This window comes from Zeus faber (assembly GCF_960531495.2).
Source record: "Zeus faber genome assembly, chromosome: 19".
Classification (NCBI taxonomy): domain Eukaryota; kingdom Metazoa; phylum Chordata; class Actinopteri; order Zeiformes; family Zeidae; genus Zeus; species Zeus faber.
In genome coordinates, this window is record NC_137206.1 from 11,024,022 (window position 1) to 11,048,807 (window position 24,786).

At 48.3% G+C, this 24,786-nt stretch overlaps 1 protein-coding gene across 1 annotated transcript; it reads left to right on the forward strand.

Annotated features, from left to right (window-relative positions):
• The first annotated feature begins 290 nt into the window (after positions 1–290).
• LOC307245184 (receptor activity-modifying protein 3) lies at positions 291–23,784 on the forward strand. Its single transcript, XM_080020632.1, has 4 exons — positions 291–538; positions 13,733–13,762; positions 14,936–15,071; positions 22,508–23,784. The coding sequence occupies exons 1-4, from the start codon at positions 487–489 to the stop codon at positions 22,761–22,763; spliced, it is 474 nt and encodes a 157-aa protein (XP_079876758.1). The 5' UTR covers positions 291–486; the 3' UTR covers positions 22,764–23,784.
• Positions 23,785–24,786: the final 1,002 nt, after the last annotated feature.

Genomic DNA, 24,786 nt, shown 5'->3' on the forward strand with positions numbered 1-24,786 from the left:
CAAGCGTACATCGCTGCCATTCAACATGCATTTCGGCAAATATCTCAGCAGCCCCCATCCCCCCCCCCCCCCCCGCCGTTTGAATCCTCCGCAATTGCATTTCCAGTTCGCGGGCCGAGGACACTCCGCTCGCTGAAGCTCACCCTCAAGGGGGCTGCGTTGACTCGGGACTCCCGATTCGTTCAGCGGACGGCTTCGCGTCGAACGAGTCGTTCGCGAGCCTCGCATCGCCACAGGACGGCGTTAAGTGGGACCGAGCGGCGCGTCTCAGCATCACAGCATCAGGACTAACCGGGAGGACGGAGGAGGGTCGACCCGGGTTGGTGACGGTTTGGGGGGAGGAAAATAAATCAAAAATCAAAAAAAAATCTGCACCAGATCAAGTCTTTTCTGACCCTTTCTGGACCGTAAATATGATTCGCCACAAATCTCAATTGACTGGGCTGCAGAAGTTTAATTGAAAGTGACTGGAATCCTCTTAACGTGATGGATGCAAATGCGTTTGCAGCGTTCCAACTGTTTGTAATTGGAATTTTGGGTGAGTATGATGATGCTCTTTTTTTTTTTTTTTTTTTTGTATGGGACTAAAACAAGACTCCGAACGTAGAGATGTGTCATTCGGAGCATGCATAGCGTTGAGTCCTTTATTATGGAGGCTCATCTTTACTCGTGCACGTAAGAACCATCTAGAGGATCAATATGAACGTTAAGGCTCATGGGGATTTATAAAGTTTGTCTCATTGTATGTTAATTTTTGAGTTATACATGCGCTTGAGTCTGGCGAGTTCAAGTCCTTTACTCATACTTTATGTGACATTATGATTAATTCAGGAGCCGATTATTATTATTGTTGACTGTATTGTGCATCGCAGATCAATACTGAAACAAGACCCAAGCCCCCAATTTAATATATTTAGTAAGATGAGATGATTTCTGACACATTGCCTTGGGGAAGCCCTGGTTGTCGACAAAAACAGACAGAAGACCCATAGGAGAAAGAAAGTGTCTTAGTGGGACATACTATGAGTTTACTCAATACTCCTCCCAATAGGCAATGAAATGCCTGCCATAGTGGCGTACAATAACACATAAACATCCACAGCATTTGCTAGAAATAACCTCATGCTGCATGCATACAGTGCAGCAGATGACAGTCCGACATTGCTTGTGCTCAGTGGTTTGAATAGCTGACAAAAGTTAATTATTAGCACAACAGAAGGGAGACATTAATTCCTTCCTGCAGCTGCCAAGTTCCCAAGTGTGCAAATACCACCAATTAAGAAATTAGCAGCTCACTTTAATAAATAGATAGATAGATAGATAGATAGATAGATAGATAGATAGATAGATAGATAGATAGATAGATAGATGTAATGCAAAATTATCTGAAAAGGATGAATAATCTTATATATACAGAAAAAGAAGAGGAAGAAGATATACGGTATAGACTGTGTGTGTGTGTGTGTGTGTGTGTGTGTGTGTGTGTGTGTGTGTGTGTGTGTGTGTGTGTGTGTGTGTATATATGTTTTTTTTACACATATATATATATATATATATATATATATATATATATATATTTATATATATATTGTAGCTTGAATGTTATTCTCCCTTGTAAGTCGCTTTGGATAAAAGCGTCTGCTAAATGACTAAATGTAAATGTAAATATATATATAATCTGTACAATCTCGTACAATTCTAGGCGATTACATTTATTAATAAAGAAAATAAGGATCAGTTGTCTATTTTGAAGATTTTCTGGCTTGAGATACAAAAAATGTTGGCCTTGTACTGCTTTTATTATGGTTCAGTAATCCAGAGATGGAGGATTTTTAAGTGGCTTTAGTGGTCAAGTGCTGTGGAAACTGTTCTGGTGATCGACCGTGTTGTGTCGGTTCTATCTGGTTTGGAATGAGATTGAAATTGTCTCGTTTGGGTCCCCTGAGCCGACCTCGGCCCGCGGGACGCGACGTTAATTTCCAAAGGCTCTTGAGGAAGAAGTTCACCTGGGCGAAACCCCCCCCCCCCCTCCGAAAACCCTTTTTCGATGGCACAGAAAAACAACTTTCTTTCCACTCATCAAAGCACGGTTGGTACATTCTCTTCATGAAATCAACACAAAATGTCTGGTGATCGGTGCGTTTATTCTTACTCTGCGCTGCCAATCCTCAGCATTGCCATTGAGGGGCAATGGGTAATCTGCCCATCAGGAAAGAACGGCTGTTCTCTGCATAGCTTAACGTTTCGATGGGCTGGTGGGGGGAGGGGGGGGGGTGTTTCCTCATCCTATTGGGATGAGGTTAAAGGGTGTTACTATTCTTGCGTCAGGGAAAGTTAAGTCAAGTGTCTGAAGGGGGGCCGCTTCAGGCCAAGGTTTATTGGCCTCCCTTTCCTCGTGGATCCCTGCCATATATGAGCAGCTGTAGCCCATGCAGTTCAGTACCTCCGTAACGGAAACCAGCTCAGACTCGATTTTCTGACCCAGTTCATTGAGCGTGCACAGGCGCCTTTTCAAGTGCGGGCTCCCACACAAATGAAGCACACTCGTAATCATATGTTCTTATACGTTGCGCGCTGTCAAGACGGGGTTGTGTGATTCTGCGGCAGCTGCTTTAAGGGCAGGTTTGGAGCCAAAACTCGCATAGTGCCACAAAAGGGACAAAATTCTGTTGTTTCCTGCATTAGCCCCTGTCTAGACTGGTATGGTTTTATTTATTTTTTTTGACTCCTGGGAGATGTCTCTTTGGAGAGAAATGTCAGGCGTCGGGGCAAGAGAGCGGTACGGCGGGGTCCTGAAAAGCTCCATCTTTGGGCCGCTCCTCTGGAGTTCCGGCCGGCTCCGGGTCGGCGCGGCCGCCGCTGCTGTAGTATTTCCGGCTGAGAGTTTAAAAAGAAAAATGCATTTCTGGCTTTAGATCACTGGTGAGATGAACGTGGGTTAAACGGTTGAGCATCGAAACCTCATCGTGCATGCAGAAAGCCTATTTCTACATAAGTTTATTGCTGGTTAGAGCACAGCCCTGGCCTACTTAGAGGAGCTTCCTCCATCGCCTCCATCAGGCGCAGAGAGGGCACTCAGCGTGTTATCAATCTTTCAATGACCTCCTTTTAAAGATTTATATACCCAAGAGGGCGTCTGAACCCTCCCGTGAGTTCCGCCGAGCTGATTCTGACCGGGGGGCCGCGCCTCATCGCGGCCCGGCGGCGGCGTTAAAAGCGGTGTCGGCGTACGATAATCTTCCTTCCTGCGTCTAATTCGGGGCACCGTAAACAGTATCTACCGACATATCCGGTCAGTTGTAAGCCGGCAAAGTCAAAAGCCGATGCGGAGGTTAATTCCCCAGTTTCACCGCAAGATGCATCGGAGGATGCCTGACAGTGAGGTGCTCGGTGATGATGAGGGTGATTGATGCGAACGTTCTTTGTTTCAAAAAAACAGATTCAAATACATTCAAGCCTTCATTGTCACGCTCACTTGGTGGCGTTTCTTCCCCCGGCGCCGGGAGTGATGAGCGGGTGTGCTCCGGGAGCCCCGCTCGAGGTACGACTGAACCCTTCCAGCCGCTCCAAAACCGGGACATGATCAATGGCGCTGATGATTAGTTTGTCCGTTAGTGGTTTTCTGGCATCCAAATCCGGCTCCAGGAGAATGCGACTCACTCAGGCATCATCAATCGCCTCACATCTGGAGGCCGGCGTGCGCTTGTCCCTGGTTTGCCGACTAACGGCGAGACAGCAGCGTAGGTTCTTCTAGAACTGTTATTTCTTTGGCTCAACGAGCGGTGGAGAGCTGCCGGGAAGGGGGTCGTCAACAAAGGAGCCGCCCTGGGATTTGCCGTCGGATCCCCCGTGGGGACCGAATAGGAGGGGCGGTTAAACAGCCAACTCGGCCGAGCCGGACCAAACCGAACGCATGACTTGGGCGGGGTGTCGCGGCCGGACCGATGGTCGTCGCTCAACCGAGGCCCACGATGCGTGATTTTCAAGGCCGATTTGGCAACGGTTTGAGATGGAGTCCGGGGGTATTCCAGGCGGGTCGCGCTGTGGATTCGTAGCTGCCATCGATAGGTGTGCGCGAGTGGGAAGGCTCGAATCTCTCTCCCCATTGGCCAGGCTAGTCTTCCCAAAAATCCTTTGGCGTGCGCCGTGCGTCAAAAGCCTCCAATTGGGATTTCGCGGAGGGGGATTTTCCAGTGACGCTGCGCGCCTGCGCGACGGGGAAGCCAAAGCGACTTGTGGAATCGGGGCGACTCCTGAGGGCCTGCTCAGCGCCGCACCAACAGCCACAGCAGCAAGACGCGTGGATGTCCTGCCTCACGCAGGAGGAAGCAGTGTGCCGGCGTGCCGCAAAAACCCCGCTCGTCCGAAAACGGCCCGACTTGGAATAAATGCCTTCCCCCGAGAAGAGCTCTCACGAGAGACGGGCCTTTCCGCGAGGGCCGCGGCCTCGGAGAGGGAAACACGGCCGGGGATCTTTCATTTCCCATCGCATCCCCGTCCGGGGCGGGATTAAAGCGGTGATTCGGAGCGGAAAATGTGTCACCGCTGAAGAAACCTCGACCGGGCTTTGGTTTTGATCAGCCGTTCGGTTCGCGCGCCGCGCCGCACGCGGGAGCGGCTCGGCCCGTCGACGTGGGGGGCGGAGCGTGCGAGCCGGGCGTGTCCGCGCCGCCGCTGAACCGCAGACGGGAGGGAACTCCGTCAACGTTTTGGGAAGCGACGTCCTGAGTCGTCGCGAAAAAGTCTGTTTGATCTTTCAATTCCTCCGGCTACGTCCGCGCTTCCCCTCAGGCCTTCGTTCGCGCGCCTCGCCTTCTGTCTCTTTTCCCCCCGCCCTCCCGCCCCCTGTGCCGGGGGCGGCGACAGCTTCTTGGCAGCGCGGCGTCCCCCCCACTCTCGACGCAACGTTCTTTATCGCCCTCCCCGTGAGCTCGACGCCTCGGCCCGTGAAGTGCATTCTCTGTTTTATCGCGCGGGACGTTTTTATAAATCCCGCTCCTGCTTTCTCACCTCGACCGGGGAGGGGGAGAGAGAGAGGGGCCGCGCGGGGAGAGGAGGCGTACGAGCATGAGGCGGCGGTCCTCTGTGACCGCATGTCATGGGAGGAGGCAGGTTTTTTCTTCTTGCATTCTTGCGTCGACGGGAGTTCTCATGGCAACAGCGATATCTTTGCCAAGTCCGAAAATAAAAAGTAAGAAACAAAGCAACTTGTTTATCTGGGAGGGCGGGGGTTCCTGGGCTCATTCGAACCCGTGGATCCACGGCTTCGTCTTTGTGTTGCGTAGCCGTGCAACCGCCGCTTGTGTCAGTGGTATTTCGGGTTTCCCTCAACGTGTAGAAAAGCTCATCCAGGGCGATGGCGATTCGCTCCCATAATGTGATTCCAAACAAAGGAGCCATTGTGTCTATTTATTCTTTTTTTACTTTACATTGTTGGCGGGGGGGGGGTCAATATCTAAACTAGTGCCGTGGAATTTTTCATTTGTCCAAAAAAACATGATCAGCTTCAGGATTATTTGGCACACTTTTATCTTGGAGAATAAAAAAGCCCAGGCGTGGGAAAACACTGCGCATGGATAATGCTGCTGAGATGCTCGACTGACGCTGCATCCTCACAGGTTTTTTTTTTTTTTCTCGTTTTTTTTTCGTTTTGTTCCTTTTGCCCGGTTATCTCCACTCATTGAGAGGAAAGGCTTTTTGCTTTTCTCCGAAAAGGCTCCGTTTAATGGGAAGTCGGCCGGCTTTTCCTGGCAATCCGGAGCGCGGTGAACTCATCCAGATTCTTTATCTGCAACCGACAGCCTGTGTTTGTAACGCCGCGAGGACGCAAATGCTTATACCCGCGCATGCAGACAGGAACACAAACACAAATAGTGGCGCGCGCGCGCACACACACACACACACACACACACGCGCGCGCACGCACACACACACACACACACACACACCCACACACACACACACACACACACACACACATACATTGCGCAGCATTCTGGCGCAAAACACACGTAAACTGTTCCGCGTTCAAGGATCACAATGCTTTGCAATGGGACGCGATCTTCCGATACAGCGAAACTAAATTAATATAGTCTCCTTCTCCGCGGTGACCGTCGTCACCCCGCACCTCTCTTCCGTCTTTTGTTTTGCCCGGCACCCGGAGACCCACGCCGTCTCCCGCCTCCCCCGTGTCACTCCCCCTCCCCCCTCCCTCCCTGCCCCAAACTCACGCAGCCACATTGCTGTTGTCATAATCGCAGGCAGGACCCCTCGACTCTCTCGGAGCGGCGCGGACGCCCGTGCGTGGAGGTGCCTGTACGTAGAGGCAGGTTTCCGGGGGAACCGGTATTCAAGCTCCAGATCTGCTGGTTCTTTTGGTTTCAATGAACATCTCTTCTATGATTGTATGACAGGCGTCCGGGGGGGAAGAGGTTTCATATTTGAAGAGTTTTTAGTGCAGCGTGGTTTCTTTGCGGCCAATAGTTTCACCGCACAAGCCCGTTGCCAGAAAAGCGTCAACGTCGAGCTATTTCATGACACTGTGACACCGTCAACTTGCTGTTTCCGCATGCTAAAGCGCAAAGGAATGAATGAATTAATCTGTTTTTTTGGCTCTTCTCTTGCAGTACGAGTACTCGTGTATTCGAACAACAAAGAAATCTCGATTTTGTTAGATCCCTGGATCAATACATCAGAGCGTCTAACGGCCATCTTACTGCCCATTATCGCTTTTACACACTGTCCATCAGTGGAGCTGAAGCACACAGTGGGAATCGATGTGAACTTCGCCTCTGTTAAAATCCGCTCAATTATTTTCAGCTTTCATGTTATTCCTCACATCATGTCTTACCTCCCTAGCAGAGTTTCCCTTATTCGGAAAATTGCCGGTTTTTGACCAGAAAAACTCTGTCGAAGTCCGACATATTTAAATCTCTCCGGTCATAAAGTCCGGTGCAAATAATTACCTCTCAGCACAATTTGGATGAGCGCCGGGCGATACAACAAGAACGATAATTATCGCCATCTTTTCTCTCCTCGACGTCGACATAGAATAGACTCGATCCTTTCGATGGAGGTTAACGCGGAACCGCTGCAGGTTGCAACGGAAAGCCAATCGGTTTGGAGGATCTGAAGCTGACCTTTCGCCTCCGACCAATCACGTTTGTCGATAATAGAAATAAGCCCCGCCCCGCAAGTTGAGCTCGTAAACGAACGGAGCGCGGCCTCCGAAACTCGGAGGAGGAGCAGAAAGATGATGTACGCTCAGGCCTGGGACACGTACATCCATAGTTTGATGGAGTTTTTTTTATATTTCAGTCCGACCCAAAACAGACGGTAAATACCCATTGTGTAAAAGATGTCGACAAGACGTGCAACACCGCAAACTTTATTTATAATTTTTATTATTTATTTAGACCTACGTGCCATGTTTATTTTGTTTTTGATTTTTACCAATATTTTATTTAAATGAAATGTTGTTTTATGCCGCTGCATTTGTCACCTATTGCTCACGAACGGAAATTATTCGATTTCAAATTGTAATATGCATAAAATTTATTCATTTCATTTTGAGTTTTCAATAAAAAAATATTATAAATCCACACGCCTTCACGATGTCATTCTTTATACAGCCTGCCTATCTATTGTTTTTGAGCTCAGTAAACACAGATAATATTTGACCGGAGTGTCTTCCAGGACACGTGGAGCGGCACCAATCTTTTCCGACGGAAACTCTGCTCCCCAGATCCATTTCTGAGAAAGTGAGAAGCAATTCCACTCGTCTCCCAAATGACCAAGAGGTCACGGGCAAACGGGTGTTATTATCACAATGACACCTTTTCCTTTTCCCTTGTTGTCATGTTTGCAACAAAACCCCGGGCTCTTATTGCCGCCCCCCCACCCCCCGGAAATGCATATTTTCCCGCGGCGGAGGCGGGCCCAGGATATGACATCACGGGTGCCAGAAAGACGTCCACCGAGCACTTTCCCGTCGAAGGTCGAGAAGATAAGCCGGCGACCCGCGGCACCTGTCTCCGGCGGCTCCTCGTTGTCCTGCATGCGGGACAGTTCTTTCTCTTACTTCGTGCACATCTACTAATATTGTTGCTTGAAAGTCATAATTTACTTTTGGTATTCGGTCGGGTCAATTCAGGGCTGAGGTCCGTAAAAATGGGTGTTATTATCCTCATAACATTCGCATCACCCCGTCGCAGCAGACGCTGTTCACCAACGCTCATTCTTCCCGCCGTCTCCTTCTTGTTTCTGTTGAGCTTAGCGAGAAGCGAGGCGGCGCTGGCTTTATCTGCTCCCCTGGTGTTATTTTCCCATTTCTCGGGGGTCAGGTTTCCTGTTTTTCACCAGCCCTCGGCTTTTTCTGAGGGCGGGCTGCTCGACCCGCGTTCGCTGTCTGAGCCAAATGTCAAGCGGCGGCAATCGGCTGCACCCCGGGTCAGCGAGGCAGGTTATCGGCCGACACGGCGAACGTGGTTTGGACGTGGTTTTTCGCCTCTCGCCCTTTTTTTTAAAAAAAAGAAAAAATTTCATTGTTTTTCCCCTTCCGGAAACCGAGCATAGTGATCCGTTTGGGTTTTCGTGAGGGGGACAACGCGGCGTCATGCCACAAATTGTTTGTTTTGCAGGCAGGGAACGCGGTGGGTGGCTGTAACCAAAAAGTACATACGTGGGATCTTCCGAGGGTCCGGGAGACGTCAGGGAAACTGCGACTGTTTGTGTTAAAAAGCGTTGTTTTATCGGGAATAATTGTGTCAGACACCCCCCCCCCCCCAAAAAAACCCCCCAAAACAAATCAAACGGGCTTCCATTCAAGGTCTAGTGGCCTTTGGCTCCCGTAGACAGGCTGAACGGACAGCTCTGTCTTTTGTCTCGCAAACCGCCCACTGAAGAGGAACCTAGAGGACCTTTTTTTTATTTATTTTTTAATCCATCCCATTTTCCAACTCCATCCATTCGCCGCTCTCCATTGGACCGGAGATCTCCACATTCCTGATATACCGTTTGTCTCGTGGAGAAGAGAGGGCGATAGAGGGAGGCGGCGGGGAGAGATCCAGCGAACGTGCCGAGTATAAGTAAGGATTCAAGGAGGCAATGCGTCTTAATTATAACATACTACACCCTCCGTCTGCAGGCCATATCTAAATACTTTCTCCTACGTTCTCTCCTGTAAAGACACCTAATGCGCTGTCGAACCATTAGCCCGGACGGCTCTGACCTGAAATGAGTCAGAGGCTTTTCAGGAAGAGCTATTGTTGGCGCCCCGGCACGGTGCGTCGGCCTCGGTTTGAAAGGTGCTCTCCCGTCCCCCCATCTGCGCTCCACTCGTTCTGACGTCGCGGGTCTTGGAGCTCCTGGACGAACCGCTGAGCGGCCCCGGGCATCCAGTAGGCGGGTTCCCTTTCATTCCACGGGAGGGAGCAAACCCCACGTCGGTTTGGGATTACGAGTGTTCGTGTGTTCGTGTTCGTTCTCGGTGGCTTGATATCAAGGTTCAAGATTCGAGAAGAGGTTTATTTGCCACGTACATATACCTACTTTCATACATACGTGCAGTGAAATGTCTGAGCAACGCACCCAGAGATGATGCACCATAGTTACTAAACCGAACATAATAGCGAACCCAATTCCTTCCTAGCAACTGACTAAAACGAACTGATTCCTAAAAGTAGTTAGTGAAAGTGCAGTTAGTGAATAGAATAATATAAATAAAAATAAAGTAAAAATAAAATAATACCAAAATGGGGGTACAAAATAGAAGGGAATAGAGTTATGTATGTATATCTGTATTTATATTGTATTTTTTTTTTTTTTGTTCGTTTATAGCTCCAGTTTATTCTACTTTAATCTGACTTTGAAATAACTCAGTGATTTAACCATACATTTTAGGGTAAAGGTTGAGGTGTAGTAGGCAGCAACCCTCTACTCCCTTCATTATATACTGCATATATAAAAAATAACACGATATGTCGCAGATGTTGTAGAATCGTTAAAACGAAAACCTGGAAGCTGTGTTTCCTCTCTCAAAAGTCACCCTTGATGGGATTGCGGCGCGAAACGCGTGACCTTATCTGGGGCCGGCTCCCAGAGACGCCGAGGGTCTGAATCGCCGGGGGCCTCATTATCCTCACGCCGCGTCGCTTCCGTCTCCCCAATTGAGCTGTCGTTTCGGAGAAGCAGCAGCTCCCAGGATCCGGTGAAATCCCGGTTGTGTGCAGCTTGGATTCAGCAGAAGGAAAAAGGAAAAGCGGGAGCCGGAAACCTTTCCCCGTCGGCCGCTCAGGACGCTTGTCAGACGCTCGTCAGGTTGCCAATGTCGGGCCACGCAGGCGCTCGCTCGCCCCCTCGCTCGCTCACCCTGAAATCGTACCGCTGTCAATTTTTGGTGAAAGAAAATAGACGTGTTTGATTTATTTGTTTCGGTTTCTGGATGCTGGAGCGTGTTGAACACCTTTTCCTTTTATGCGGTTCTTGTTTTGATGATTTTCCCAAATGGAAAAACACCTTGTTGACAGTCCATTCGCCAAAAGATAATGAGTTTTTCTGTGAAAATAAAGAATATTTTTCATTCAATGACAGTTGATAACTCCGCATTTGTTAGCGGGCGAAGCGCGTCGGGCGCAACGCCGGGGCGGTTCTGTTTACTCAGAAATGCATGCGTGCTGCACATACCGCATCTGCGTGTTTGCGCGTTCCAAAAAACAAAAGCTGATAAACGCGAAATGAAATGCAAAAACCCAAGTGGCCCGGCGACAGCGCGGACCGGCAGACGCCGCAAACCGTGTCGCCGCCGCCTGACGTCCCGGGATTAGGACCGCGGCGCTAATCCCAGGATGCTCCACATGGAATAATCTGGGGGAAAAAAAACACGTTTTACATGAATCAACATCTGCATGAACTATAAAGTAGATTTAAGCACAAAAAAAAGATATAATAAAAAAATAATAAAAGACCCATAAATGACAGACAATGACCCATAAAGAGGAGAGGTTTTTAAAAAAGTGTTAATAAATAAATAAAATAATAAATCCCCCAGTTCTGCAAGGATTGTCATTCCGAGTCCATAAGGGAGCTCCGCTTTTGGCTGTTGTGTTTTCGTAAAGCCCTGCTTATGGGATGGACTCCTAATAACGTATAAACAATGTGTATAATCGGCATGAACTGTAAAATACATGAGACCGCCCCCCAAAAAAAGAAAAAAACAAGTCAATGACCCATTTAAAGTGGAGAAGATATAAATAGTTGGGAACTTTATATAATCTGGTAATTCCATTAGGAACAACCGTGCTCAACCGTCTGACGAATTGAAAACGTACGAAGAGATTTTCTTTGTTGCTCATCTGGATAATAATTTTTTTTCAAACACTCTTCGAAATCCCCCCTTCGAATCTCTACTTCACGGGGGTTTTGCCGTCAAACTAATTCGTCCTACGGCGACGCCTGGAACGGAGGGGGTCGGGAATTTGTTTGGGGCGGGATGCCGAAAAACAAGCTCGCCGCTTGTGGAGGAGCTCCGGGCCGGGCCGGACGGGCGGTTCCACGGCGCATCTCGGGAGCGAGGCCACGGAGTTCTCCACAATATCCGAGCGAGCGGGGAAGCGCGGCCCCCCGGTAATCGCACGCCACGGCGACCGTCGCAGCGGCGGATTGTTTTTTTTTTTTTTTTTTTTTAAAGATCGCCTTCATTACGGCTGTTTTGAGAGATCCGCACCCGCAGGGAAAGGGGCCATTGAAAGGCGCTGACCCGGATCCTGCCCTTTCTCCACGTTCTCCTCAGCCCAAACAGCAACTCTACACGCGGTCCTTCCCCACTGGGCTCCTACGGGCGCCGTGAACCCTGATCGGGTTTTCGACATGTTTTCATCGACGTTCAGTTTTAAAAAAACCAAGCAGCGGTTTACCGCGGTGTGTCAGGATGTGATTGATGGTGTTTGACCCTGAAAATTCTGTATATAGGGATTTCTTCAGTAATTGATTATATCCACTCGACATCCTAAATCCCTGTATCTTCAAACAGGAAGTCACTCATTTTAGCCGCTAAAAGGTTTTCCCTCCGCGGAGGGCTGGCATGTTTAAAGTAGATTCTTCCTTTAAATTCTTCTTACATTTCCTTCCAAGTTCAGAAGGGAGTAATGATGTAATAATGTAGAAATAATGTAGTAATAATGTGTAACAATGTAGTAACAGTGTAGTAATAATGTAGTATAATGTGTAGTAATATAATAATAATGTAGAAATATTATAGTAATAATGTAGAAATAATGTAGTATAATGTGTTATAATTTATTAATGATGTAGCCATAATGTAGTAATAATGTTTTAATAATGTGAAATAACTTAGTAAAATGTATAATAATGTAGTAATAATGTAGTTATAATGTGTTATAATGTGTTTATAATGAAGAAATAATGTAGTCATAATGTTTTAATAATGTGAAATAATTTAGTAAAATGTGTAATAATGTAGTTATAATGTGTTGTAATGTATTAATAATGTAGAAATAATGTAGTAATAATGTTTTAATAATGTAAAATAACTTAGTAAAATGTGTAATAATGTAGTAATAATGTAGTTATAATGTGTTATAATGTATCAATCATGTAGAGATAATGTAGTAATAATGTATTTATAATGTGTTATAATGTATTAACCATGTAGAAATAATGTGGTAATAGAGAGTTGGGAGTTTTAGAAAGACACAAACACGAAAACCTCAGGTTTTTATCTTGTTTTGTATCACCGTTTGGATCATCATCTCTGTTCATCTCCCCTCCCTCTCTCTCTCTCCCCCTCTATCTCCCTCCCTCTCTCACTCGCTCTCTCTCCCTCCCTATCTCTCTCCCTCTCTCTCTCGCTCTCTCTCCCTCCCTCTCTCTCTCGCTCTCTCTCCCTCCCTCTCTCTCTCTCCCCCTCTATCTCCCTCCCTCTCTCACTCGCTCTCTCTCCCTCCCTCTCTCTCTCCCTCTCTCTCTCGCTCTCTCTCCCTCCCTCCCTCCCTCTCTCTCCCTCTCTCTCCCTCCCTCTCTCTCTCGCTCTCTCTCTCCCTCCCTCCCCCCCTCTCTCTCCCTCTCTCTCCCTCTCTCTCTCTCCCTCCCTCTCTCTCTCTCCCCCTCTATCTCCCTCCCTCTCTCTCTCCCTCTCTCTCTCGCTCTCTCTCCCTCCCTCTCTCTCTCGCTCTCTCTCCCCCCCCCCCTCTCTCTCCCTCTCTCTCCCTCCCTCTCTCTCTCTCGCTCTCTCCGCTCCCTGTCACACTCTTCCTCATTCAGTCGCTCTGCTGGGGTCTCTTCCTCTGCGGATACCGACGTTAGGATGTGGGCGTGCATGAGAGGGGCCTCCTCCTCCTCTTGGGCCCTCCACTGCCAGGCTCAGAGGGGAGAGGTGGCTGCCATGGGTTACACAGAAAGAGAGAGAGGGGGAGAGAGAGAGAGAGAGAGAGAGAGAGAGAGAGAGAATTGAAATTTTGTTGAGAGGAGAAACAGAGTATTGTGGTGATTTTATATATGTTTAGATAGATAGATAGATAGATGGATGGATGGATGGATGGACGGATGGATAGATAGATAGATAGATAGATAGATAGATAGATAGATAGATAGATGGATAGATAGATGGATAGATAGATGGATAGACAGACAGACAGTCAGTGCAGTTGTCTTGCGTCACATAATTATTCACTTCTTTCCCTCTGACACGACCCGTCCTTTTCCTTTCTCCCCACAGTCAACGCCTGGATGATGGAGGGCTTGTCAAGTGAGTACTGCTGGTCTACCTGCTGGCCCTTTGAGAATCACACCCAGGCTATTCACCCGTTTTGTTATCTATCTATCTATCTATCTATCTATCTATCTATCTATCTATCTATCTATCTATCTATCTATCTATCTATCTATCTATCTATCTATCTATCTATCTATCTATCTATCTATCTATCTATCTATCTATCTATCTATCTATCTATGCACTCACCAAGAGGGTTCCATTCAATCAAGTTGAGCTCTATCATTTTTGCTTCCACCCATGTGTTTACAGTATAGATCCATCCATCCATCTATCCGCCAATCAATCATCCATCCATCTATCCAGTCATCCATCCAGCCATCCATCCATCCAATTATCCACCCACCCATCCATCTATCCACCAATCAATCATCCATCCATCTATCCCGTCATCCATCCATCCATCCATCCATCCATCCATCCATCCATCCATCCATCCAATTATCCACCCACCCATCCATCTATCCACCAATCAATCATCCATCCATCCACCTATCCACCAATCATCCATCCATCCATCCATCCATCCATCTATCCAGTCATCCATCCAATTATCCATCCATCCATCCATCTATCCACCAATCAATCATCCATCCATCCATCCATCCAGTCATCCATCCAGTCATCCACCCATCCATCCACCTATCCACAAATCAATCATCCATCCACCCATTCATCCATCTATCCACCAATCAATCATCCATCCATCCATCCATCCAATTATCCATCCATCCATCCATCTATCCACCAATCAATCATCCATCCATCCATCCATCCAGTCATTCATCCAGTCATCCATGCATCCATCCACCTATCCACAAATCAATCATCCATCCATCCATTCATCCATCTATCCACCAATCAATCATCCATCCATCCATCTATCCATCCATCTATCTAGTCATCCATCCATCCATCCATCATCTATCCATCCATCCATATATCCACCAATCAATCATCCATCGATCCATCTTTTCATCATCCATCCAGTCATCCATCCATCCATCCATCCACCCAGTTAGCCAGCCCCATCACCTCTCTCTCGTTCTGTCTCCCTCTCTTTCTCTTCCCCCTCTCTCCCCCACCCCCACCCCGTCTCTCTCTCTCTCTCTCTCTCTCTCTCTCTCTCTCTCTCGTCCGTCGCAGCCACGGAAGCCCCCCGGATGGCCACGTGCAACGAGTCCCATCTGCTGTGGGAGATGGAGGTCTGCGGGGAGTTCTTCAAGAAAGACATGGCTCACATAGAGCCCCAGTACTGGTGCAACCTCACACACTTCATCAGGTACGCTCCTGTCTGCGGCGCGGGTGTATGCGCCCCGAGCTCGTGCCAACACTCAAACGCACGCGCGCGCACACACACACACACACACACACACACACACACACACACACACACACACACACACAAGAGATATTTTCACATTCATCCGGGACAATCAGCGACAAAGCTTGATTGTGTCGATTCCCAGTTTGGCCTATTAGCCATGACAGCCACTCTGACAAATTGTCAGCACCGGGTCTGTTAAAATTAAACACTCTGGGAATATCCGATCCATCTGGTTTCCGGGAACATCTGAGGATGACGCCAGAGTATCGCGCCGAAAGTTTGACTAAAACTTTGAGGACATAATAAGCTCAGCGGGGACTGGGACTCGGTTTGAGGGCGGTCCGAGCGGCGAGACGGAAACCATTGATGTGATCCTGTTCATTGTAACAGCTCTGGCTTGGGCTTACAACGCGGGCCCGGCGAACAAATCCAGACTGCGCACGCGGCTCCTCAGCGACCCATCGTCATCGTATTGGGAACTCCCGGCGGGTCAGGACAGGTCACGGCCCCTCCCTGCTCCTGCTGGGGATGGGAGTAGTTTCCAAGGTCGGGAAACGTTGGTTAAAATGATCCTACTCCCACGCCTTGAAGTCGGACCAAATTTAGGAGAGTTGGGAGCGACCGGCTCCGAGAAGCTTGATAAACGCGGGCGCCGAAATATGTTGCTCCGTTGCAGTTTTCTGATGACGGGGTGAAGTTGAACTGATAGCTTTGAGAATGTCTGCGTTTCCCTATTTTGGAAGCGATCGGCCCCGACATGCTGTCACACCGCTGCTGCTAGGCCTCCCTCCAGCTCTACCATCCCGTTACTGGGTAGATGTGTGTTGAGAGAGAGAGAGAGAGCAGAGAGAGAGAGAGAGAGAGAGAGAGAGAGAGAGAGAGACTTTTTTTTTTATTCTTTTGACTTTTAATGTTCCTTTATTTTCATGGAGAGAGGGAGAGGGAGAGAGAGAGAGAGAGAGAGAGAGAGAGTGAGGGAGAGAGGGAGGGAGAGAGAGAGAGAGAGAGAGAGAGAGAGAGAGAGTAGCTTTCCAGGAATAAAGCTCAGTAATTGGCTGATCCCTGGCCACACTGTCTCCTCTTTCTAATTTGTATTGACTCACTTCCATCCTGCCATCTTCTCTTTCCTCTTTTTCCTCTCGTTAATCCCCCTCCCTCTCTCTCTCTCTCTCTCTCTCTCTCTCTCTCTCTTCTCCGTTCAGCCCATTGAGAGAGAGAGAGAGAGAGAGCTATGAGTCTACTCCGTTTGAGCAGAGCACAAACCCGCACGTAACAAGGTTCAAAATTCAAAGTGATCGCCGGACACTGTGTCCACATTTCCCAGTCGCCAAAAATGTAGAACACGCAGCAAACTCAGACGGGGCAGCTGCCGTCGGCCAATCACAGCAGTTGACTGTTCACCACGATGCCAACCAATCACAAGCCCCTGCTCTCCATAACTGGGGGAGAATAACTACATAACATCCGAGGATGGTTTTTCGAAAAATAGTTACAAATTAAGTCACATTCAAAACAACTCAGGTCTCTCCATATGTTTTTATTTTTTCTCTCCATACAACGCAAGACGTGTCGCTTAGATAACTCATCTTATCTGAGAAGGAAGGCGCGTTGCCCTAACCACACCCCCAGGAGCTAGGCTAGCTGATCCCACCTGCAGCCATGCACTGAGCTAACACAGTGAGCGTGCAGCCTGTTTTACCCCTTTTCCCAATTCCGCTCGTTCGGTGTTAACGGACATGGAAATCGGGAAGGAAGCACCCCTGATGCCCAAAGCAGGCTCTAGCCATTTTGACGGGACGGGGCGGGGAGGTGTGTGATGGAGAACGTGTCCCCATTACGCACGGTGCTCGTTACATAAGGAAACGGAGTGAAATAAACAAAACCTGCATCTAATATGAAAAAAATTTGGCGCGCTGATCACAGCCGCCCCATTGCCGGCGCGCCCCCCCGGCACGGTTAGTACCGTCGGAGAGGGAGCCATCGGGGCACAATCCATAAAGATGCTACTCCCAACCGTGCCCCTGCTGTGATGGTTCTCCGTGGGAGGCGATGATGATTCCCAGGGCCGTGAGGTCGGCAACCTCCACTCCACGGCTCCCTCCTATACCTGCCCGTTTTGACCAACGAACGGTCTTTAATTTCAAACTTAAAATAATTGTCGGACAGTCTTTTTATCAAATTTTAAGTGTGTGATGAATGTTGAATGATGAATGTTAAATTGCAAGGAAACCCTGGGAGGGGCTGTACCGTGCACCGGCGGGGTCCCCCGGCAAAAACCCTACTTTATTGCAGTTACTCTGCGGACTCTAGTTGCGAAACAAAAGTCGCTGAAGTGGAAGTTTTGTCACAAAACTATATTTGTGACGCGTGCTTGAGCATTTCTCAGCGGGGCATGCAGAAATCCGGAAGCTTTCTTCGTGGGTCTACGGCGCACACCTGGGTACCGCGTAGAAGAGAACGAGAGACGGCGCTTTCGAGTGGTGCCGTCCGGGGGGCGCCGCCTCCGTTCTTTTTTTTTTTTTTTTTGCGCTGCAAAGTAAACAGCGGTCGAGGAGCGGGTCCGATCTCCACCCTACGCCACCCTTAAGATGCAGCTTAAGGATGACGCAAGACGCATCAATCTTTAAAAATGTGAAAACTGAACCGCATGAACTTTTGTTCTGGCGCTGTGTGTGTATTTTTGTGTGTGTGTGTGTGTGTGTGTGTGTGTGTGTGTGTGTGTGTGTGTGTGTGTGTGCGCGTGTGCGTGAGCCTTTATACCGCGAGAGCTACACTAGTGATCCGAGACGATATAGACTTTATTTGGAGGGTATCAGTATAAAATGGAACGTGGAAAAAATAAACAAATAAATAAATAAACAATTTGAGCTCAGCGGTTAATCTCAGAATTTTCGAGAATGAAGTCAGGCCTCGGAGATTCTGACGGTTCTGACACCAAATTCAGAATTATCTTAGATTCTCGTCTGAGATTATTCCCAGATCACCTTGAATTTTTTTTCACACGGCAATTTTTGTCTCTACATTTCAAATATGGCCAAAGGAAAATGTACAAAACAAATTCAAGAAAGAATGTTGTATGTGTTAAAAAGTTATAAAGAATGTCAGAGGGTAGTTTTTTTTCTAAATCAAATTCGACCTAGAAAATATATTTCAGGTAAAAAAAATAAAATAAAAAAACCCGCAGTCACACACGTCATGCTGCCCAGATTGAGTCATTGTTGAAATAAATAAACAAAAAATATATATTTTTAAGGAAATCAAACGGAATGACTCCATGCCCCGGTTCTGATTACCAAGTTAGAACCAATGTGATCAGACTCACTTACGTTGTGACCCAATTACAGTGGAGACGTCTTCCCCCGGCCTCGGCGTTTGTCTTACTTTGTTTGTTCTGGGGATCACAAATCTCCTCGTTTAGCCCCTATGTGTGTGTGTGTGTGCGTGTGCGTGCGTGCGTGCGTGCATGTATGCATGCATGTGTGCGTGTGCGTTTGTGTATTTGTGCGTGCATGTGTGTTTTTGCAAGTGCGTGTGTGTGTGTGTGTGTGTGTGTGTGTGCGCGTGTGTGTGTGTGTGTGTGTGTGTGTGTGTGTGTGAAGTCAGGGCGCCTTCCTGCCTTCGGCGTGACTCAGTGTCTGGGTGTTAGCTCGTCGTGTGATGTTCCAATTAGAGCGCGGCCGCACGGGGAGATAATACTGTTCCCCCTCCGGCCTCGAAACGCGGCCCATAAGCAGGCGGGCGGGGAAGGAAAGAGAAGGACGGAACAGGGAGCCACAAGACGACGAGACGAGGCCCGGAGGAATCCAGGGCCTCGTCCCTCAGGCGCTCCGGCCTCCACGCGGGAACGCCGTCCGGGGCGCGGAGGTGGAGATTTTTCCTGCTCTCTGTTTTTTATTTTTAATTTTTAATTTTTTAATTTTTTTCCGCCCCCCCCCCCCCCCGTGTATTCTTGTGGACGTAGCGAAACGGAGCTTCTCGGAAACATCAACTCGCGCCGACGCCGGGAAGTCCCTCCGCCTTTAGGGAATCCTGCCGGCGTCGATTCAAGGAGAAGCTCGACGCGAGGCGCTCGGTGCTCCTCTGCGGCGTCTGACATCAAGTTGAGTGGGACGCGGCATCGTCAACCCCTGCCGTCCAAGATCGCAGTATGTCAGCGTTTTGTATGCTTTTTGACACGGGAGTGAGGTTCGATTTTAAACGGAAGGGGGTACGCGCGTGCTTGGCGATGACACCGATTTCCGCCCCGCCCCAACGCAAAATCAAACGAACCGCCGGGAGTGAGCGGCGGCCTCCGGGTTTTAAAAGCTAGTTGTGGCCTTTTTTTCCCCAAGCGGGCTGATAATGATGACTTAAGGCGCACGCGACGTGTTTTTGCCCCCTGCGCGTCGAGCGGGGGGCCCGTTCGTGCGTCCGGGACGTCTTCGCCGAGCGGGTTCCGCTTACACCTCCTTCTCCCGCCTCGTCTTTTCGGGGATCAGCCCCCGGCGGCCGACGAGCTTTTTGATCTCCGGGCGGGAAATCGGGCGGAGGAATGAAATCCGCGGCTTTGTTTTCCCCCGGCGTGAGGGCGCGGGAAACACTTTGAGGGGGTTGTTTGCGTCGATGGCCATACATCTGGGGGACAGCTTCAAAGGCCCGGTTATTCCCACAGCCGCTCCGGCGTGCTGATCCGGTCCGCCGGAAAAAAACATTCTCCCCTCGCTCTTATTTATGATCTCCCTCTGCGCTTTCAGTCGAATTAGCGGCCACGCCCTGACCGGTGGTTTACTGTGATTATTCAGTGCAAAACAAAGTCGATGCCGCATCTAAGCCCTGACCCACACGCTGTCAACCAAACTCCATTTCTCAATTCCTCCTTTGTCTCGCCTCATTTGGAAATAAGTAAAAAACGATTCTCGTCTCAGGTTCAACTTTCTGTTTCGCCGCTCGCTTTATTTCATTAGTTGTTATATATGACCAAATTTGGATTATTATTTATTTACTGTATTTATTTTTTATTTTTTGTGGGGGGGGGGGGGGTCACTTATATTTTTATTTTTTAAGTTAATTTCTTATTGTTTTTCAGTTATTTTTAAGGTTGTATATTTATATTCTATCTATCTATCTATCTATCTATCTATCTATCTATCTATCTATCTATCTATCTATCTATCTATCTATCTATCTATCTATCTATCTATCTATCTATCTATCTATCTATCTATGTATCTGTCTGTCTGTCTGTCTGTCTGTCTATCTATCTATCTATCTATCTATCTATCTATCTATCTATCTATCTGTCTATCTATCTGTCTATCTATCTATCTATCTATCTATCTATCTATCTATCTATCTATCTATCTATCTATCTATCTATCTATCTATCTATCTATCTATGTATCTGTCTGTCTGTCTGTCTGTCTGTCTGTCTGTCTGTCTATCTATCTATCTACCTATCATGCCGTTGTGTTCCTATCTGCTGTGTTAGAGTGTTTCTGGACGTTTTGTTGCTTTGTTCTTTGTTTGTTTTTTCTCTTCTCTGTCACGCTCTCAGTCAGCCGCGTCATGTTCTCAGTCAGCCGCTCTGACTCTGTATTGACCAGGCATCCCTGCGGAGGCTTCCAGACACCTCTCCTCTCTCCCCGATCGTGTGCCTCTCCGCTCCGCATATGGAGGCCACATTGTATACAGCCCTTACTATTTTCCTGACGGCCCCGGGGCTCTTTTGATTTCGCGGCACTTAAGCCGAGGCCTTTTCCAAAACAACATCTGCGAGTTGACGTCAAAGGCTCATCCTATACACGGTGTTTGGCAGCCGGCGAGCCAGACAGTCAAATACAGCACAGCCTCCAGACGCTCAGAGCCCTTCTTAATGGAGGCTGATGTGCAGCCTGTAGCAAGTTGTGTTTTTTTGTATTTTATTTTTTTTAATCTAAATTAAGCCCGAGGCAAAAACGCCGACTTGGTGAAACACATCATATCGTTCTTCAACCGCTGTACACCAGCGTGCCACGAGAGCTCGCCAGGTGCGCCGCGAAAAATGTTTTCAAAGCCCGTTCCATCGCTTGTGTTGCAAGATCAAAATAGCTCCGTGTTCATCAGGACAAGCTCAAGTTTCACACGGAAAGTGCAAGCTATTAGTCGGCCATAATGAGAAGCACAGTTATATGTGTTTGCGGCGTTTTTGTTTTTTTTAATATGGTGAACAGGATGGTGGCGTAGCGCGGGATTAATTAATCGGAAAACACGGGCTGTCGTTAGACAAAAAGCTCTGGAAACACTGGGGTGTACAACCGAAAGAGTGGAATTGTTCGTCCAAAACGAGTCAGCTTAAATTCAAATCGACCTTTTTTTTTTTTTTTTGACAAAACTCAGGGAAACTCAACCGAGGCTCGGTCGTTTCGCTCCGTGGGAATCGCGGAGTAACTCAGGATGCGGTGCCGCCACGATACGTTGCCCGCGACGACGACGAGGGTGTCGCCGCACGGCGGTTCTGCCACGCGCAATACGGTGCGAGAAAATTCATCTACGGCATATTACGATACCGGTCTCTCTAATGAAAAAAAATACCCCTAAAAAGGCAGAAGCAGGAACGATGTATTTATTGACTGCATTGTGGTGTCGGTGTCACATCATCTGACCACTGAGATGAAACCATGATGTCCAGTGTTTAAATAATAGATCAAATATTCAATAGATTCACCAATACATTAGAGAGCCACAGCGTTTCAATGAAAATATCAATATTTGGCGCCGGTGTATCGATAACGTATTGCAAGAGGGAGTACCGCGATATATTCCAGTATCCACATTTTATCCCACCCCTGCGGAGCTTGTTGATGTGGAGAGCCTGCTCCACTGTTCTTCTGCTCTGAACATCACAACAAAAATGTTTTACGACGACAAAGTGTAATCAGCAATGAAATTGCGATCCCAGAAAAACTTTGGTTGTCCAAAGTGAATGTCGAGTGAGGAGAGGCAGGCACTTCAGGATTTATGGATAATAATAAAATAAATAAATACAATTTTGGTACGGATGAGAAAGGCGCTGTTTGTCATTTTACCACAGCCGGGGAAGCAGAGCTTTCAGCTGAAAAAGCTTATAAGCTGCTAACTTCTATTTAAATTGGCTGAACAGGAGTCTGCACACATCGCGCGCGCACACTCTCACACACACACACACACACACACACACACACACACACACACACACACACGGTCCCGAGCAAAGGCGAGAAATAAAGAATATGAAGGAACGCGGGGAAAACAGAGAAGAAAGCCCCCTTGAATGTGTTCAGCGAAAAAAACCAAAAAACGGACCAACACCAATACAAACTGGATTTTTTCACTTTCTAACCTTTTCTCTCGCCCCTGTCCCCCCTCCCCCCCCCCCCCCATACCTCTCCGCCCAGCGAGTACCACCTGTTCACACTGTGCACGGAGACCAAGTCGCAGCGCATCAACTGCTACTGGCCCAACCCGCTGGCGCAGAGCTACATCATCCGCATCCACAAGCACTTCTTCTCCAACTGCACCATGGAGCACGTGCTGTGGGTGGACCCGCCGGACGAGACGCTCACCATCCTCATCCTGGTGCCCGTCTTCCTCACGCTGGCCATGATCGGCCTGGTGGTCTGGTGCAGCAAGAGGAGCGACCTGCTGGCCTAGGAGGGAAAGGGTCGGGCGGACGACGAGGGGCCGGTTTACACGCGTGCGAGGACAAGGACACGAGGCCCGGGCGGCCCCCAAGCGCACACCGCCCCCCCGGGTCGGACCAGAAATCCGCCCGTGCGCGGATCCCAGCGGGCGCCATTTTGGCCTCGGAGGACCTCCTCAAAGGCTGGGCGGACTCTGATAGAGCCACTGGCTCCGACCGGGGAATTACCGACGCTCGCGGGACCGCCGGCCCGCTCCCTCGCTGGCTCTCCACCTTTCCTTGGACGTTCCGTGATCACCCTGCGCCCTGGACCAAAGGAGCCAGACGTCAAACGTCAGCGGAGGAGTTACCCGCCGCCCCTTCTGGAGGTCGCGGGCGTTCATCTGTCAACGTCTCGTGCCGTTAACCCCCGGCCGCTGGGTTTGTGAGTGGACTCGCTGCGAGGATTGTACAGTATTTGTAACCCAAAGACACGAGTGGAAACACTTCATATCAACGCAGCACGTTGGGACTTTCGTTCCTTCAAGTCACCAACCGGTGCCCGTAGCGTAACCGATCAAGATTTTTACATTGGTTTACCCGCAAACGAGGGATTCTCAAAGAGAGAAAAAATAAATAAAACTTCCACCGCAACTATGTACAGCTTGACTTTGTATCGGTGCCATCTACTGTATCTGTGTTGTCTCTCAAGTTTCGCTGAAACCAGTGCATTATATATTCTGGAACATTCCTGGGCTCCGTCGTTTGATGTATTTATCGACCCAGCGAACTGTTATTCTCATCCCTCCTCACAAGGCAAACTAGACCAAGCTCTGCACATGTTTCATTGTTTTACTTCCAAAGAATTTGTGTGGTTTTGAAATGGGGAAATCATTTTGAAAGTTATTATTATTATTATTATTATTATTATTATTATTATTATTATTATTATTATTATTATTATTATAAGCTATTCACTCGATATGTTCACCATTTCACAGTTTTTGTTTTCAGTCCAACCACTGTCAATGAAATGTGCTCCCGAGCAAAAAAATGCCCTGATTAAACTTTAAGTTGATTGCCTCCGGGCTGTTTGGATCTATTATTAAATCTGTCTAGTTTTCTATTTCATTTTTACATCATGGCACCAATTATAAAGAGCAGAAACTACTAGAGAGAGAGAGAGAGAGAGAGGGAGCTAAGAGCATCATATTTTAGTCACTATATGGATATTATGTTCTGAATGTAACTGCAGCATGGACGTGAAGCAAGCCATTTCAATAACTTCATACATGGGTTACTCTTAGCTTCACACCCACACCCAGGCTGTCTTTCCATATGACATAGTTAAGCACTGGCTTGGAGCCTGGTGCACTTAGGGGGCCTCGTGAATTTGTGTGGATTTTCCTGTTTTCCTTTGTCACTCCGGTGATCGGCGCTGCACATCATTCACATCCCATAAATATCCCAATAATTAGGATCAGAAAAAAAAACTCCCTGAGAGAACGTACGGAGTGCGCACGGACGTGGTGGGCGGAGGAGAGGAAGCTCGGACCTTGTGGTGTGGGGACTTCCGTGATGAAGAAGTTTGGCTCTCTTTTTTTGAGATTTGACTCTTTACGTGAATGGAATCCTCACAGGCTGCTGGGCTTGACACTCACAGAGTTTTTTATTTTTAGTCCATACCTACAACACAACGGACCAAATGTACGCAAGTTATCTTGTTACGAGGCACTACAGGGATTATCATCAGTACAAACCTGGTCTGATCAATGACATTATTATACCGTTCAATATGGGGAATTTTTGGGGCTTTCGGCTTTGACGCCGGCAGCTCGGCGTGAAGGCGACCTGGGTGCGGTGATGGTTCAGACGCCGCCATCCAGCACGGCCGTCGCAGATTCACAAAGTCCTGATTTTTTCCGTCCAAGTCCCGTTCCTTGAATCAAATGATCGGAGGACACGACCACGGGCGTTGGGCGGTTTGACTCCCTCTCCGCCCCGGCAGCCAGATCGCCGCGACAAATACATTTTTATTTATAATGGAAAAGGAGA